The sequence below is a fragment of the Danio aesculapii genome, chromosome 16 (genome assembly GCF_903798145.1).
Source record: "Danio aesculapii chromosome 16, fDanAes4.1, whole genome shotgun sequence".
Classification (NCBI taxonomy): domain Eukaryota; kingdom Metazoa; phylum Chordata; class Actinopteri; order Cypriniformes; family Danionidae; genus Danio; species Danio aesculapii.
In genome coordinates, this window is record NC_079450.1 from 20,076,987 (window position 1) to 20,093,334 (window position 16,348).

At 41.5% G+C, this 16,348-nt stretch overlaps 1 protein-coding gene across 1 annotated transcript in view; it reads left to right on the forward strand.

The window, feature by feature from the left end:
* pnp4b (purine nucleoside phosphorylase 4b) overlaps window positions 1-10,335 on the forward strand; it is a 30,028-nt gene extending 19,693 nt beyond the window's left edge. Inside the window, exon 6 of the mRNA XM_056475738.1 lies at window positions 9,850-10,335. Within this exon, the coding sequence (XP_056331713.1) occupies window positions 9,850-10,097 (248 nt within the window). The 3' untranslated portion in view covers window positions 10,098-10,335. The remainder of the gene's footprint in view (window positions 1-9,849) is intronic.
* The last annotated feature ends 6,013 nt before the right edge of the window (window positions 10,336-16,348 follow it).

The window sequence follows — 16,348 nt, forward strand, 5'->3', positions numbered from 1 at the left end:
TTATTTTCCCTACCGAAAAACTGAGAAGAACCAGTGGTTAAAGTTTATTTTTGCAAAAATACCTCAGCATTATAGCCCCAGTCTTGTGCTGTGTTCCCATCATTTTTCTGATGAGTGCTTCAGCAATCTACACGCTTACGAGGATTTCGTCTGCCGTTTGTTTAAGGAAGGATTAGATAAGACTATTGATGCATGGGACTTTGTCAGAGCTTGACAGGAACTTTACAGTACACAGTTCATGGATCAGTTTCTTCCTCCATTTCACAAGTGTAAGTAAATAAATGCGATTACAATGGTTGCCTCCTTGTTTTCTCTAGCTTGCAAATTATGCATTTAATTGTGTTTTGTTACTTATAATCGCTCCACGCGGCTTGTAGTGTATCTTGTTAACTCTTTATATTCTCACATCGCATCTAAAACCAACCTGAAAACGTGCACGTGTGCTGCTTTGTTTACTGATTTAAATGTGTTTGTGAGCTTGAGATCCTCTGCCGTTTGTCGTTGCTATGGCCACAGCTGTTCCTACACACGTGCGGTAAAGGTTCAGAATAGTTTAGTATTTGCCACTGTGTGGATTAACACTGAATGCGTGTCATGGTTAAGAAAAGAGTTATATGGTGATGTTTAACCAGGGGCGGACTGGTCATAGGGAGCCTGATGGTCAATGTCAATCTGGCCTGCTGCTCACAACCCCCCCACTCTTCTTTACTAGGTTGCCACCCCTAAATCTTCACTTACCGGTCTTTACCTCACCCCCCTCCCCCCGACTACATCAAATTTGTTGAAAGCCAGGGTGGGCATTACTCTCTGTCTCACGCTGAACGCTGTCGGCAATTGCAACAGACTAGGTCATCGGACCAATCAGCGCAGATTAGCATCACGCTACAGAGGGGTTTGGGAACAAATGAATGAATCACATGGGAGTCGTTAGGATAATTAGGTAATAATAAATGCATATTAAAAGAAAAAACATGATATTTTTAATGCATAATAGAGACTCTTTAAAGCATCTATTTTACTTGATTTATTCAAAAGGAAATCAAGCTTTGGCAGGTGTGAATTCTTGAAATTATGATCAATTAACATCTCATCATTTACCCTCCCTTGTGTCGTTTTAAACCTTTGAGCTTTTTTTCTTTTTCTTTTGTTGAACACAAAAGATGTTTTGAAGATTGATGTTTGATGGTATCCATTGACTTCCATTGTAGGATAAAATTACTATGGAAGTCAATGGTTACCAGCCACAAGCATTCTTCAAAATAACTGCTTTTGTGTTCAAATGAAGAAAATCTCAAATAGGTCTTGAACAAGTGAAGGTCGAGTTCATGATGATAAATTTTTGGGTAAACTATCCCTTAAATACAAACAAAAGAACGAAAATTAAACAGATTTGGAACAAGTGGAGGTTGATTAAATGGTGGAATTTTAGAGATAGATTACAACAGTCACTCAGTGCCATTAAAATAACACTGGTAAGTTTCTCAGCGCTGCCTCAGATATCCGTTTTCTGAGGCGTATGAGTGGTTTAACTTGCTGTTTTTCTTTGTGCATAGTGCCTCTCATTTAATTGGTCCTTCATGAAAATTATGCTCGTTAATAATGATGTGCCATATTAGCAGAATGGACCTGCCATGTTAACTGATGGAGATTAGGCCCACCCAAAGGGCCACTTCAATCAATGTGATTAGGTTAATCAGGGATCTGAAATACCCTCCTAACCGTATGATTGACACAAACTATACTAACCGCTGGACCTCTGAAGAGCTGAATGATGACTTCAATAATTAAGCTAAGATTATCAAACAGCAGCACTAGGGGATATTTTCAGTAGCTGTACAGGTCAGTGTCTGGACTATTTCAGCTTCTCCTTCCTGTTTATCCAACAGGACCGCAATAATCCTTATGAAGTATTGGGGAGACTTTATTAATCAATCACCTACTGCGCCATAACAGACGCTTTTAAGATAGGACGTTATTTTGACCATTTTCATTCATTAATTTTCCTTTGGCTTAGTCTCGTATTTATCAGGGGTCACTATGGCCAATTTAGATTATTCAATTCACTTATAGCACATGTAATTGGACTGTGGGTCAAACTGGAGCAAACCCAGAGGAAAGCCACAAGAACATGGGGAGAACATGCAAACTCCACACAGAAATGCCAACTGGCCCAGCCAGTACTCAAACCAGAGACCTTCTTGCTGTGAGATGACACATGAAAATATGAAAATATCAAATACATGACTCTGGTACTACCTCAGAAACCAAGCAGATCATGTATTGATGCTTGTTAACTTTGCCCCTAATTGGGTGCGAGCAAAAACACATGTCTCTTTAAATGCAAACGTGCTGCTGCTTTCCAGAGGAGGGCGGAGCCTTTACAGGCTATTCTGACAGAAACAACAAAACAAGCAAATCTCAAATGCGCATGACCAGTAACAGATTAAAGCCTTACATGTTCAAAGCAGACCCTTATGAAAATTAAATGAGTTAAATTGAAGTAAAGCTGCAGTATAACTGCAGTACAACAGCATTGTATAGAAGTATACCTGCAGTAAAATTAAGAATAACTGCAAAATTGCAATACAATGAAGTGTAAACACAGTTTAAATACAGTACAATAAAGTTCACCAGCAGCATAAGCTGCAGTAAACTGGAGTAAAAACAAGTAAACTCAGTCTTTACTGCACTTTTGCTGCTGTAGTCTAATATGCCAATGGTGTGGTAAGAACTGTAGCCTGCTGCACTTGTGTTCTTTTCTTCAAAGTGGTTTGTTCTTCAACATCTTACAAGAGGATTTTGTACTTTTTTCAGGGATGTTTTTTGAATTCAAGTAATTTTCTAATTAGAATTTTAAGAGTTTAAAAAATTACTGCAGTGAACTGAACAGTGCAAAAGCAATAGCCTATATACAGGGATAACTGTGGCAATATTCAATGCAACAGCAAAATTGCAGTATAATGAGGTATAAAGAGTTGTAATAAAGTTCAACAGCAGTAAAATCAAAAGCAACATTAAATAAACAACTAAACATCAACTTAAGCAACATTAAATAAACATAGGGGCAACATTGATATGTTATATCATTTATTGCACTTACGTACCCAAGTATTAAAAGAGCACTTTAATTTTGTTATGTCTTGCAGCATTGTAGATGTATTTCTGTAGTTAGTTATACTTCTGAAAAGTGCAATACAATATATTGTACTTCAGCAATACAACGGAAGGACTAAAACCTCATTTGGAAACCATTGTCCACTGAGCAGGAAAAATATAGTTGTACTGCAGTTGTATTGTAGAAGTACTTCAGTTGTATTGCAATAGCGGTATGGCAGTTGTACTGTAGTAGTACTTCAATTGTATTGCAGTAGCAGTACTGCATTATAGTAGTTGTAGTACTTCAGTACCATTGAAGAAGTAGTTGTACTGCATTATAATAGTAGTATCACTTCAGTACTATTGCAGTAGTTGTACTGCAGTTGTACTGTAGTACTACTGCAGTTGGTTGTATTGTAGTACTTCAGTTGTATAGCAGTAATACTGGAATATACTTAGAACCATAGAAGTGAACTAAAACTGCAGTATTCCTTTAAAAAACTGAGGCATTCTTTAAAAAAAAAAAAACTGTAATTTTTTTGTAACGGGAGGTAAGCAAAGATGGAGAGTTTACTTATCTATGCATTTGTTGTGAAGCTAGTATGTTACTGTGCTCTGAGACAATGCTAACTTTAGCTATGTTAGCTGCACAACACGTTAGCAATCTGTTATGAAGCGGACAGGAGACAGAGGTAAGGAAACGTTAGGGTGTTTATTGAATGACAACAAGGAGCACATGAAGGATAGCCAGGAGGATCAGGAATGATGTTGGGGTCTTTTCCTCCGTGGCTGGGTAACAGGAATACACGAGGATGGACAGCACACACCAGATACAGCTGACAGGGGATGACACAGACTTGGAAGGACTGGAAGACAGGACGATTCGGGAGGACCAGGAAGACTAGGAGGAATACAAAGAGAACAGGTAAGTAAATCGTTTGTTTAGCTGAGGATGACTACGCTGAGTGGTCGCTCAGTTGTCCGCTTTCGTCGAGACGAGCCCGGACAATGAGCGACTGGAGTGCTGTGCTTTTATCTGGTGCTCGTGAATGTGATGCAGCTGTGTGCTCATTAGAAGTCAGGTGATGGTGATCTTCGTGAGTGGGGGTCGTGAGAGCCTGACCAATCCATGACAGTACCCCCCTCCCCAGGGCCCGCTCCTGAGGGCCGACACCTCCGACGCCGTGGTGGTCTCCCTCTGCCTCTAGGCGCTGGGAACTCAGGGTGGCTCTCATGAAACTCCACCATGAGACTAGGATCGAGAATATCAGCTCTGGGAACCCATGTCCTTTCTTCGGGGCCGTACCCTTCCCAGTCCACCAGGTACTCCAACTGGCCACCACGACGTCGGGAACGCAAGATCTCCTTCACTGCGTAGACGGCTCCTTCTTCTAGGAGCAGTGGAGGAGGGGGTTCCTCTTCGTGGTCAGGCTCTGTGGAGGGAAGAACAGGATCGTGATAGGGTTTCAGGAGTGATACGTGGAATGTAGGGTGAATACGGTAGTGAGAGGGTAATTGTAGTTTGTAGGTGACGGGGTTAACCTGTTCCACGATGGTGAAGGGACCAACAAATCGGGGACTTAACTTGCGAGAGGGCAGTCGCATGCGTATGTCCCGGGTGGATAGCCACACCTTTTGTCCGGGTGTGTATCTGGGTTCTTCAGACCTTCTTCTATCGGCGGTTACCTTGCTTCGACGGACTGCCCTCTGCAGATGTTGATGAGCCTCGTCCCAGACTCTCTCGCTCTCCCGGAACCAGTGATCCACTGCGGGGACATCAGATGGTTCGCCATCCCAGGGAAAGAGCGGTGGTTGGAAGCCCAGGACGCACTGGAATGGCGTGAGTCCGGTGGAGGGTTGCCGCAGTGAATTTTGGGCATATTCTGCCCAGCCCAAATACTGGCTCCAGGAGCTCTGGTGACCACTGCAGAAGGTCCTCAGGAACCGTCCCACCTCCTGAATCTTCCTCTCTGTCTGCCCGTTGGTTTGGGGATGATATCCAGAAGAGAGGCTGACGGCCACACCTAGGAGCTTGAAGAAGGCTTTCCATAGACGTGAGATGAACTGTGGACCTCTGTCCGACACAATATCTTCTGGAATACCAAATGACCTGAAGACTTGATTAAAGATATTGTCGGCTGTTTCAAAGGCTGTGGGAAGACCTTTCAGAGGGATTAGTTTGACAAACTTTGAGAATCTATCTACTATGACTAGAATACAGGTATTACCTTCTGACGAAGGGAGATCAGTGATAAAGTCCACTCCTAGGTGTGACCAGGGACGGTTCGGAATCGGCAAGGGATGGAGCTTTCCAGCGGGTAGATGACGTGGGCTCTTGGATTGGGCACAGTCCTTACAGCCCTGAACATATTGCCTCACATCCCTTGCCATGTTTGGCCACCAGAATCGTTGGGATACTAGCGAGAGAGTATTGTTGATCCCTGGATGTCCAGTGCCTAGCGAGGTATGTAAGGAGTGGATCAGATCTACCCGGTGTTCAGGTGGTATGAACTGCCGATGAGGAGGGCATCCCGGCGGAGCAGGGGCTTCCGGAGTGGCAACGACTGGAGGAGCGTTCCAGGTGATCGGACAAATGGAGATGTGTTCGGGAAGAATCTTCGTTGGGAGTTCTTCATGATCGTGATGCTCGTGTAAACGAGAGAGAGCGTCTGCTCTTAGATTCTTGGGTCCTGGACGATAGGAAATGGAGAAATCAAAACGTGAGAAGAAAAGTGACCATCTGGCTTGACGTGGACATAGTCTCTTGGCCTCTTTGATATATTGGAGGTTTTTGTGATCTGTGATCACCTGGAACGGATGTTTGGCTCCCTCCAACCAGTGACGCCACTCCTCCAAGGCTAGCTTGATTGCTAGCAGCTCCCTGTCTCCTATGCTGTAATTCTGCTCCGCCGGGCTCAACTTCCGAGAGAAATAGGCACAGGGATGCAGTCGGGGCGGTGTATCATGATGTTGAGATAATACTGCCCCGACGCCGGTGGTGGATGCGTCCACTTCCACCACGAAAGGAAGATTTGGGTCAGGATGAGTCAGGAGTGGGGCCCTTGTGAACTCCTTCTTAAGAAGGCGGAAGGCTGCGGCTGCTTCTTTGGTCCACTCCAGTCCTTTGGGTTTACCCTTGAGGAGATTAGTGAGAGGTGATGTAATCCTGCTGTAGTCCTTGATAAACCGTCTATAAAAGTTAGCAAACCCAAGAAACCTCTGGAGCTCCTTAATGGAAGTGGGTTCTGACCAGGATAGAACAGCCTCAATTTTCTTCCCATCCATACGTATACCGGTTTGATCAATGATGTATCCCAAGAAATGAATCGACTTCTGGTGGAATGAGCATTTCTCCGCTTTGAGGTAGAGGTGATGTTCTCTCAATGTGTGTAGGACCTCCGCAACGTGTTGGCGATGTTCGGCCTCACTCCGGGAGTAAATGAGGATGTCATCTATGTACACTATTACAAAGTGGTGAAGAAACTCCCGGAGGACTTCATGAATGAAGTTTTGGAATACGGAGGGGGCGTTGACCAGACCGTAAGGCATGACCTCATATTCATAGTGGCCAGTAGGGGTCACGAATGCTGTCTTCCATTGGTCCCCCTCACGTATTCTTATCAGATTATACGCGCTGCGGAGGTCCAATTTAGTGAAGACTTTGGCTTCTCGGAGCTGTTCCAAAGCGGCTGGTACCAGAGGAAGGGGATATCGGTATTTTACTGTACCGTTATTTAGGACCCTGTAGTCGATGCATGGACGCAGCCCTCCGTCCTTCTTGGCCACAAAGAAGAAGCTTGAGGCGGCTGGTGATTTTGAGTGACGTATGTACCCCTGACTCAGAGCCTCCCTTATGTAATCTTCCATTGCCTGATTCTCTGGAAGCGAGAGCGGGTAGATCCTACCTCTTGGCAACTGGGCATCTGGAACTAGGTCGATCGCGCAGTCCCATGGCCGATGCGGCGGTAGCTGGGAAGCTCTCTTGGGGCAGAAGACATCATGAAAGGAGCTGTACTCCTTAGGAATGTGGATAGACTGCTTCTCAGGAGGGCTCTCGACCGATGTTGCAAACAAAGAAATGGGGTTCCGACCTTGAAGAGGGAGATTTGGAAAACAGGTAGGTGTACATCCAGATCCCCATTTCTTTATCTCTCCTGTGCCCCAAGAGATGATGGGATCGTGCTTCACCAGCCACGGGCGCCCTAGAATGATGTCCATATTTGCACCCTCCAGAACCAGAAATTGAATCCTCTCTTGATGTAACAGCCCCACTTGAAGAAGGATGTCTTCGCATTGTCGATGGATACGGGTCGAAGATCGAGTGCACTGGGTTATCGGTTGTATCTGGTATATATGCGAGGACGCCTCAGTACGGAGGTGGAGTTGACGACAGAGGGATTGGGAGATGAAATTCCCTGCTGACCCGGAGTCGATGAGGGCTGTGACAAGGAGAGAAATAGAGGCAGTAGTTATTTGTACGGTGGTAGTAAGTGGTTTACATTGTTCACTATTCGTACTGAATACACTCACTGAAGTCCGAATGGGACGAAGGGGACACTCCATACGGGTGTGTCCACTGACACCGCAGTATAGACACAGACCCCGGGTCAGCCTCCTCTGTCGTTCCGCTGATGTCAGTCTTCCAGACTCTATTATCATGGGTTCTGGTTCTGGAGAGGCTGTTGACTCAGGCGATTGGAGGAGTGCAGACGAGGGGGTGATGGTGTCCTGTTGATAGGAACGGAGACGATCGGAACATCGGAGAGAATGTTGGATGAATCTCTCCAGACCCATTGTATCATCTAATGTGGCCAGCTGGATTCGGAGAGTGGGTTCCAAGCCGAGCCGGTACGTGGTCAACAACGATCTCTCATTCCATCCACTTGCAGCTGCTAGAGTGCGAAACCGGAGAGCATATTCCTGTGTAGATAGAGTACCTTGCTTTAGATGATACAGCTGCTCTCCAGCGGCTACTTCCCCATCAGAACGTCCAAACACCTCTTTGAAATACTCCGTGAAGGTAGTGATGGAATTCATGACCGGCCCGGCTTGGTTCCAGATCGTCTCAGCCCATTTAAGTGCAGGTCCAGAGAGTAGTGATACGATGTAGGCGATCTTTGACTTATCTGTGGGATATAGAGAAGGTTGCATTTCGAATATGAGGGAACATTGTAACAGAAAACCATTGCACTCCCCCGCTCCGCCTGAGTAGGGCGCTGGTCGGGCCATGGGACTGGAAGGAAGGGCCGAAGAAGAAACTGTGGAGGCGGAAGTGCTCGGTGCTGGTGGTGCGTTGGAAAGTGGAGCTGGTGGCTGTAGAATCCGCTTCAACTGGTCCACCAGCTCTTGAAAGTGATCGAGGGTGCTCATGTTGTCGTCGTTATGGGTCCGGGCTTCTGTTATGAAGCGGACAGGAGACAGAGGTAAGGAAACGTTAGGGTGTTTATTGAATGACAACAAGGAGCACATGAAGGATAGCCAGGAGGATCAGGAATGATGTTGGGGTCTTTTCCTCCGTGGCTGGGTAACAGGAATACACGAGGATGGACAGCACACACCAGATACAGCTGACAGGGGATGACACAGACTTGGAAGGACTGGAAGACAGGACGATTCGGGAGGACCAGGAAGACTAGGAGGAATACAAAGAGAACAGGTAAGTAAATCGTTTGTTTAGCTGAGGATGACTACGCTGAGTGGTCGCTCAGTTGTCCGCTTTCGTCGAGACGAGCCCGGACAATGAGCGACTGGAGTGCTGTGCTTTTATCTGGTGCTCGTGAATGTGATGCAGCTGTGTGCTCATTAGAAGTCAGGTGATGGTGATCTTCGTGAGTGGGGGTCGTGAGAGCCTGACCAATCCATGACACAATCATATTCAGAGAGTACATTCAAAAACATGACCAAGCTATGAAGCAAGATTTGTTTTAAATATGAGGTTATGAAGATATGGAGAGCACAAAGTGTCCGTGTCCTTAAACCACCATTGAACTGACTCTCACTGTTGAAGCAGTCCGTTGTGAAATATATTTTGCCACTTCACACTTCATAATAATTGGTGGTAATGAATGATGTAAAGTTTCAAATTACAAATACTCAGATTAGAACAGATACTTTTACTCTCAACTACATTTTATGGCTATTAATTGGCGACGTGGTGGTGCAGCAGGTAGCGCTCTCACCTCATAGCAAGATGGTCGCTGGTTTGAGCCTCAGCTGGGTCAGTTGGCATTTCTGTGTGGAGTTCGCATGTTCTTCCCACGTTCGCGTGGGTTTCCTCCCGTTGCTCCACAGTTCAAAGACATACTGTATGGTGAATTGGGTGAGCTAAATTGGCCGTAGTGTATGTGTGTGAATGAGAATGTATGTGTGTTTCCTAGTGATGGGTTGCAACTGGAAGGGCATCTGCTGTGTAAAACATGTGCTGGATAAGTTGGTGGTTCATTCCACTGTGGCGACCCCAGATTAATAAAGGGACTAAGCCGAAAAAAATGAATGAATGATTATTAATGGTACTTTTACTTGAGTATGATATTCGATTACTCTTTCCACCACTGATGGTAATACATAAGATCCTTTAATACATCAGAATGTATGTAATTCCTATGTATTACAGAAAAAAAGGCTAACCAATATAAAGTTACTGGGTTGTCATTTTTTATGTTAAATGGTTTGATAGCTGCACAAGGTACCCGATTATACTGTAGCTCTTAAACAAAACATCTGATTTTCATGATGTCTTCCTCTGTGTGTCAGGCATGAGCACAGTTCCTGAGGTGACTGTGGCCAAGCATTGTGGACTGCGGGTCATGGGCCTCTCGCTCATCACCAACAAGGTTTCTCTGGACTACAGCCGCGAAGAGAAGGTCAATCATGAGGAGGTGCTGCAGATCAGCAAAATGAGAGCAGAGATGCTCCAGAATGTGCTCATAACCTTCATCGCTCGCTCTCATCAAGTGGAGACTATCAATGACAACAGCTGTATGTACTCCAATGCTGTGTAGGGTCAGTCAAAGCAGCCGAATCAAGAATGCTGAGGCAGTACAGTATACTACAGATTCTAAATGCACCATGTTTTGGCTATTTTGGATTTATTTGCTTGGTTGAATGTGTAAGATTGTGTTTTGGGGAAGGACTGATTTAGCTCCACATTGTGTTGTGTTGTTACAATGATGTATTTTCCTGGCTTTTCGATGGGAAAAATAGAAAATGTAAATAAACCACTCTCTGTTGAAATGACAACGAGATTGTTTGTTTGTTTTTTAAGTTAAACATATCAATTGGAAAAGGTTTAATACATAAATATACGTACAGTTATGTACACTCAAATTAAATTTGATGTTTGTTTAAACTAATTTAAATTCTTTAAAGAGCTGAATCAACACAATTCTTGTTTGTTTTTGTTTTTTGGTTTGTTTGTTTTTCTTTGGGGGGGGGGATGGGGGATCGGGGGGAATTAAATTGTTTTAAAGTTCAATTCACTTATATTTGTAAATAAATAATACGTTAACTTAAAGGGTACCTATTTTACCTCTCTACAAGATATAAGATAAGACTGTGGTGTCTCCTGAATGTTTCTGTAAAGTTTCAGCTCAAAATACCCATCAGTATTTTTACCCATCAGGATTATTTATACATAATATAGAATCTGCCCATTTTGGTGTTTTAGTACAGTGTAGCTGTTTTGTAGCCTGTGGCTATAAATTCAAATGAGCTGCTTCTCCCTGCCTACTGATCTGACATGCGTATCTGATTCTCATGCATTATGTCAGATAAACAGCAGCCAGTGATAGAGACAGACAAGGATGAAGCTGGAATTAGGTTACTAGTCAAAAATACCAAGTAAGTTTATTTGATGTATTTGTGGACTATTCAAACCTTTCTGAAACAATGAGTCACACACAAATGCACTTGCAGTACACAAACACACACACACACACACAAATGCGCATTTACAGACACCATGCGGCCGTGGTGATAATATCAGTTAAGAATTACATATCGATTTCTCTCTATTACAAACATGCAGTTTTAAAAACGTTTTAAACTTATAAAATTAACTATTGTGGTGCAGCTGATCACAGAGAGTTGTAACATGTTTTAATCCAAGTTTCTTTGCAAAACATGCTCTGTGGACATGTGCATACATGTTACTATGGAGACATGGCACCCGTCAATCAATTCAGTGGGCGGGAAAACCGCATTTCTCAGTCATGTTGCGATGGGCCACAAAATCACAGTGATTTGGATACTATTTTAACATCAGTAAATAAAAAAAGACTTGTGTTTATATCAGTCCAATATGACAGTGGACACACTATACATTCACACAGTTCTGTCCAAACCGCTTCCAAAAGTTGATTTTCTTATCAGAGGTGCCCTTTAATTCCTTCATGTTGTCATAACTCAAATTGATTTTACAGTGCATTATTATCAGTCACAGTCCTTTATTATTTTTTTAATGATTTCATTTACATGCATGACAGTCATAGACAAATTCCGGCAGTGGTAAAATTGTTTAAGCCCTTTATGTTTATGCTTTGTAAATGACTAATTATGCTAAATACATAATTATCTCTCTTTAGTGTAGCAGAAAGTTAGTCATACATTATTTTGTTTTTAATGTATCCTAACACGATTAAAAGAATTATAAGCAATTAATCAGTTTATTTATACAAATTGGTAGATGTCAATAAAAAATAAAAAAAACTCATTATTAATTATTGTAATGGACTGTATAAGGTCATTCTGTGGCCTTGTAGATTTCATTAAATTTATTAACATTTATTTTCCTGTTTTTAGTGCATTTTTTTATTTAAAATTACTTAAATTTCTCTAATAAAAATCAAATTAATTGTATTAAGAATCTATCATTTACAGATTATATTTTTTGCTGCTGATGAGCAGGTTCCACATATTTTGTGTTAAATCAAATAAAAACATTGAGTAGATTTCATTAACAATGTGTTGTTTTTTTCTGTTCAATTAAATTTTTGTTTAAAATGTGCTTATTTTGTAAGTACTGTTTGCGGTTACTCATTTTAAATGACTAATTTCAAATAAGCTAATTTAATTAATTTTTACTCAATGCATATTAGTTGAATTTAATTCTATTATTGCTTGTAATCGGTTACCTCAATTTTATTGAGTAGACATAAGATCTTATTTTTTACAGTCTGTCAAGATTAGATTAAAATCAGAGTATTATCAGTTTTAGTTTGAGAACCAGCTGATACTGTAATAAATCACTAAAGCCATTTTTTTAATAACATGGACAATAGAATTTATATTATATCTTATCTCGGTATTAGTATAGAAGATATATTCCCTGATAATGTCAGTTACAGTAAGAATAGCATCTTAGGTGTTGTGATTTGAACTATTTTTACTTTTTAAAACTTATAGCTTTTCATTTTTGCCCCTGTAAGATACAAATCTCAGGGCCAAAGTCATTCTTCCAATTAGCACCATCTTATAATGAGTATTCTTATCAATAATATGGATTTTTGCTTAATCAAGAGTTTTTAACGCGGTTGATGTTGCGGCCATAACCTTCTTTGATTTTCTTTAAATGTCAAGTACAGAAACCAAAAGCTTGCTGGACTCAAATTCGATTAAATGCAGACATTCGCATTCCTTTTTTTTCCAGGAGTCAGCATGAAATGTCCCTTTTGAACATTCTGTGTCTTTGAAAGTTGTGTTAGAAAGACGGATCTTAAACTGCCTTAAATCTCTCGCTGAACATAAGGCTGAACTTCGACCATTTAAGCTCGCATATACATTAGCAAGGACGAAACTGCTTTTAGTGGAATAATCAGAGAAATCCAGACCTGCTACTCCATCCCAAATGCCACACCGGTTAGAAGCTACTCCAAAATACCCAGGACGAAGTGTCTGTGTGCTTGCAGATACACCTCAGCAGTCACCCATTTGATAGGCTATTTGCTGAAACTTCAAGATCTGAGGGATGAAAAAGCGCTTTGTGTCTGACATCCAGGCTGAAATCAGACTTCCTAAAAATATCCGTCAATTAACTTTGGAGCAACGCTGAATTACTTGGTAAATGGCTGAGTGAGAGACAAATTATTGGAAAATATTAAAATGCCGGCATTTTTTCACAGCACAGTAATTCCAACAGTTTCTATTATGAAGCAGCAAAGTCAAATGAGCATGTAAGGGATATAATTTAGGCGTATGAGTGATCAAGACAAGCAAAAATAATAACCACAAACGTTTCCCATTTGCTACTGGTTGCTCAACAGTGATCTGCCTAATGGATAAATTTCTCTTCCATGAATAACACACACAGAGACATCTTTTAAAGAGAAAATTGAGATGTGCTTCTACATCACTTATAAAACAAAAAACTAACAGGAGCTAGCAAAAACTGCTTAAGATCACAATGAGTAGAATATTCATTCATTCGTTTTCTTTTCAGCTTAGTCCCTTTATTATTCTGGGGTCACCACAGCGGAATGAACCACCAACTTATCCAGCACATGTTTTATGCAGCGGATGCCCATCCAGCTGCAACCCATTACGGGAAACATCCATACACTGATTCACACACATACACTATGGACAATTTAGCATACCCAATTCACCTGTACCACATGCCTAGGACTTGTGGGCGGAAACCAGAGCACCCGGAGGAAACCCACGTGAACGCAGGGAGAACATGCAAACTCCACACAGAAATGCCAACTGACCCAGCCGGGGCTTAAAGCAGTGACCTTCTTGCTGTGAGGCGACAGTGCTACCCACTGCGCCACCGCATCACCTCATGAGTAGAATAGTTAACTTTAATTAATGAAGTAAATTTGGCATTAAAGTTAAATGAAGGTTCCATGTCATGCATTTCATTATTACTCTGGATAAATTCTGCTTTCTGATTGGCTAGATATTTTCATAATAAAAAGTGCAATGGTGTCAACATTCTTTTGATTCAAAATCATTTATCCTCTACAGTGTGCTGAACTCTCAGAATTATGGGAGCTGTCACTGGGCAGTATCTCTTCAAAAGATACAGTTGAAGTCAGAATTATTAGCCCCCTGAGTTATGAGTTATTTTTACCTTAAATTGGGTTTAAAAAATTAAAAACTGCTTTTATTCTAGCCGAAAAAGCACTATCAGACATACTGTGAAAATGTCCTTGCTCTATTAAACATGATTTGGGAAATTTTTAAAAAAGAAAAAAAAAAAATTCAAAGGGGGGCTAATAATTCTGACTTCAACTGTAAATATTTGTACCTAAAGAGACCACAGTGGTATTTCAAAAAATACATATTAGTACCAAAATACAACTTAAAATGTACCAATATGGTCCATTAAGGTACCAATATGGTGCATTGAGGTATTTTGAGAAGGTACTGCCCCAGTGACAGCTCCCATTTCTTTAATTCTGAGAGTGTATGTGCCATTCACCATAGGCAATAGTAATTGTGTGGACATATGACCAATTTCAGCAACAGCTATAATCTGTTTATAGTGTAGGGGGCATTTCAGATTCTAGAGAGCACTTGATTGGACAGAAAACGAGGTGAGAAGGGTAATGTCATCAAACTCATTGATCCATATTGGTGGAAGTTCTGAGTGCAAATTTTGTCATTGTTTTGGAACATGGTATTTTTAGCACTGTATTTTTTTTTTTTTACCCATCGACATTTTAGGCCAGGGTTGCCCAAACTTGGTCCTGGATGGGCGGTGTTTTGCATAGTTTAGCTCAAACTTCCTTCAACACACCTGCTTGAAAGTTTCTAGTATAAATAGAAAAAGATTGATTACCTGGTTCAGGTGTGTATAATTGGGGTTGGAACAAAATTCAGCAGTACACCGGCCCTCCAGGACAGAGTTAATGTTTCTTTATTTAACCAGAAAAAAAGAAAAAGAAAAAACATTGAGATCAAGATCTCATTTACAAGAGTGACCTGGCCTGACCTGAAAAGAAATAAATAATATAATATAATATAATACAGTAATAATATAATATATAATAATACAGTCTATTTATAGACTGCTATACCACATTACAATATGTTAAAAACGCATACATTGAGAAATGGACTGTTGTTGTTCGTATAAACAATAGAGTGAAATGATTTAATTGGGGTGATCTCAGACATTTTTAGCTCAGACTGAAGAGTATTCTAGGATGAGGGGGCACCATAACTAAAGGCTCGCTTCCCTATTTCGGTTTGAACCAGGGAACAGACGGTTTACGCGCAACTGTATTAGGCATATGATGTCATGGATGTGAATGAATGGGGTGACACTTGGTAATTTTTGTCATGTTATATAGATAAAAAAAAAATCAGATTAGGTTAGAAAGTTGAATTTGTCATCCTAAGGTCACAATGCACATTTGGTGTATTCACTGTGCGTGTCTGTCTGTACTTTAACAGGTTAAATGCAGAGCACAATTTCTGAGTATGACACCATATTTATCCACGTCACAACTTTCCTTTTTCTTCTTTTGAAAAGATAAAAAAAAAAAAATCTGCATTCAATGTCATATTTATTTGGTGAGCAGCTGACGGACCCTCTCATTACAAGGCTGTAATAACACATCAGTGCACATCTATCAATATCCATTTGATTTCACAAGATTTCTGATTTGAATTCATAATAAAACCAGCTTTGATTGCAGCTATGGTGCATCTCTCAGCATCTGAGGCGTAGAGGAGTTGTTTACATGTGCCGACGCATCTGTGTATTTTGCTTAGGTGTGATGTGAGCTCCACACAATACTCTGCAGGAGTGTTTCATATTGGCCTGGGTTCACACTTAAACTCTCAGCCAGCCAACCCATCTGTGTCTAAACAGCAACACCACACACACACACACAACACACGTTTACATGGACAGCAACTTTTTGATACTAACATGATAAAGACAATAAATAAGAATATACAATGTTTTTCAATGATTTTTCATGAGGGCGGCGCAGTGGGTAGCGCTGTTGCCTCACAGCAAGAAGGTTGCTGGTTCAAGCCTCAACTAGGTCATTTTGGCATTTTTGTGTGGAGTTTGCTTGTTCTCCCTGTGTTGGTGTGGGTGCTCCGGTTTCCCCCACAAGTCCAAAGACATGTGCTATAGGTGAAAATAGGCAAGCTAAATTGTCCGTGGTGTGTGATTGAGTGCATGGGTGTTTCCCAGTGATGGGTTGCAGCTGGAAAGGAAAAATGTAAAATATATGATGGATAAGTTGGCGGTTCATTCCGCTGTGGTGACCCCTGAATAATAAAGGGACTAAGC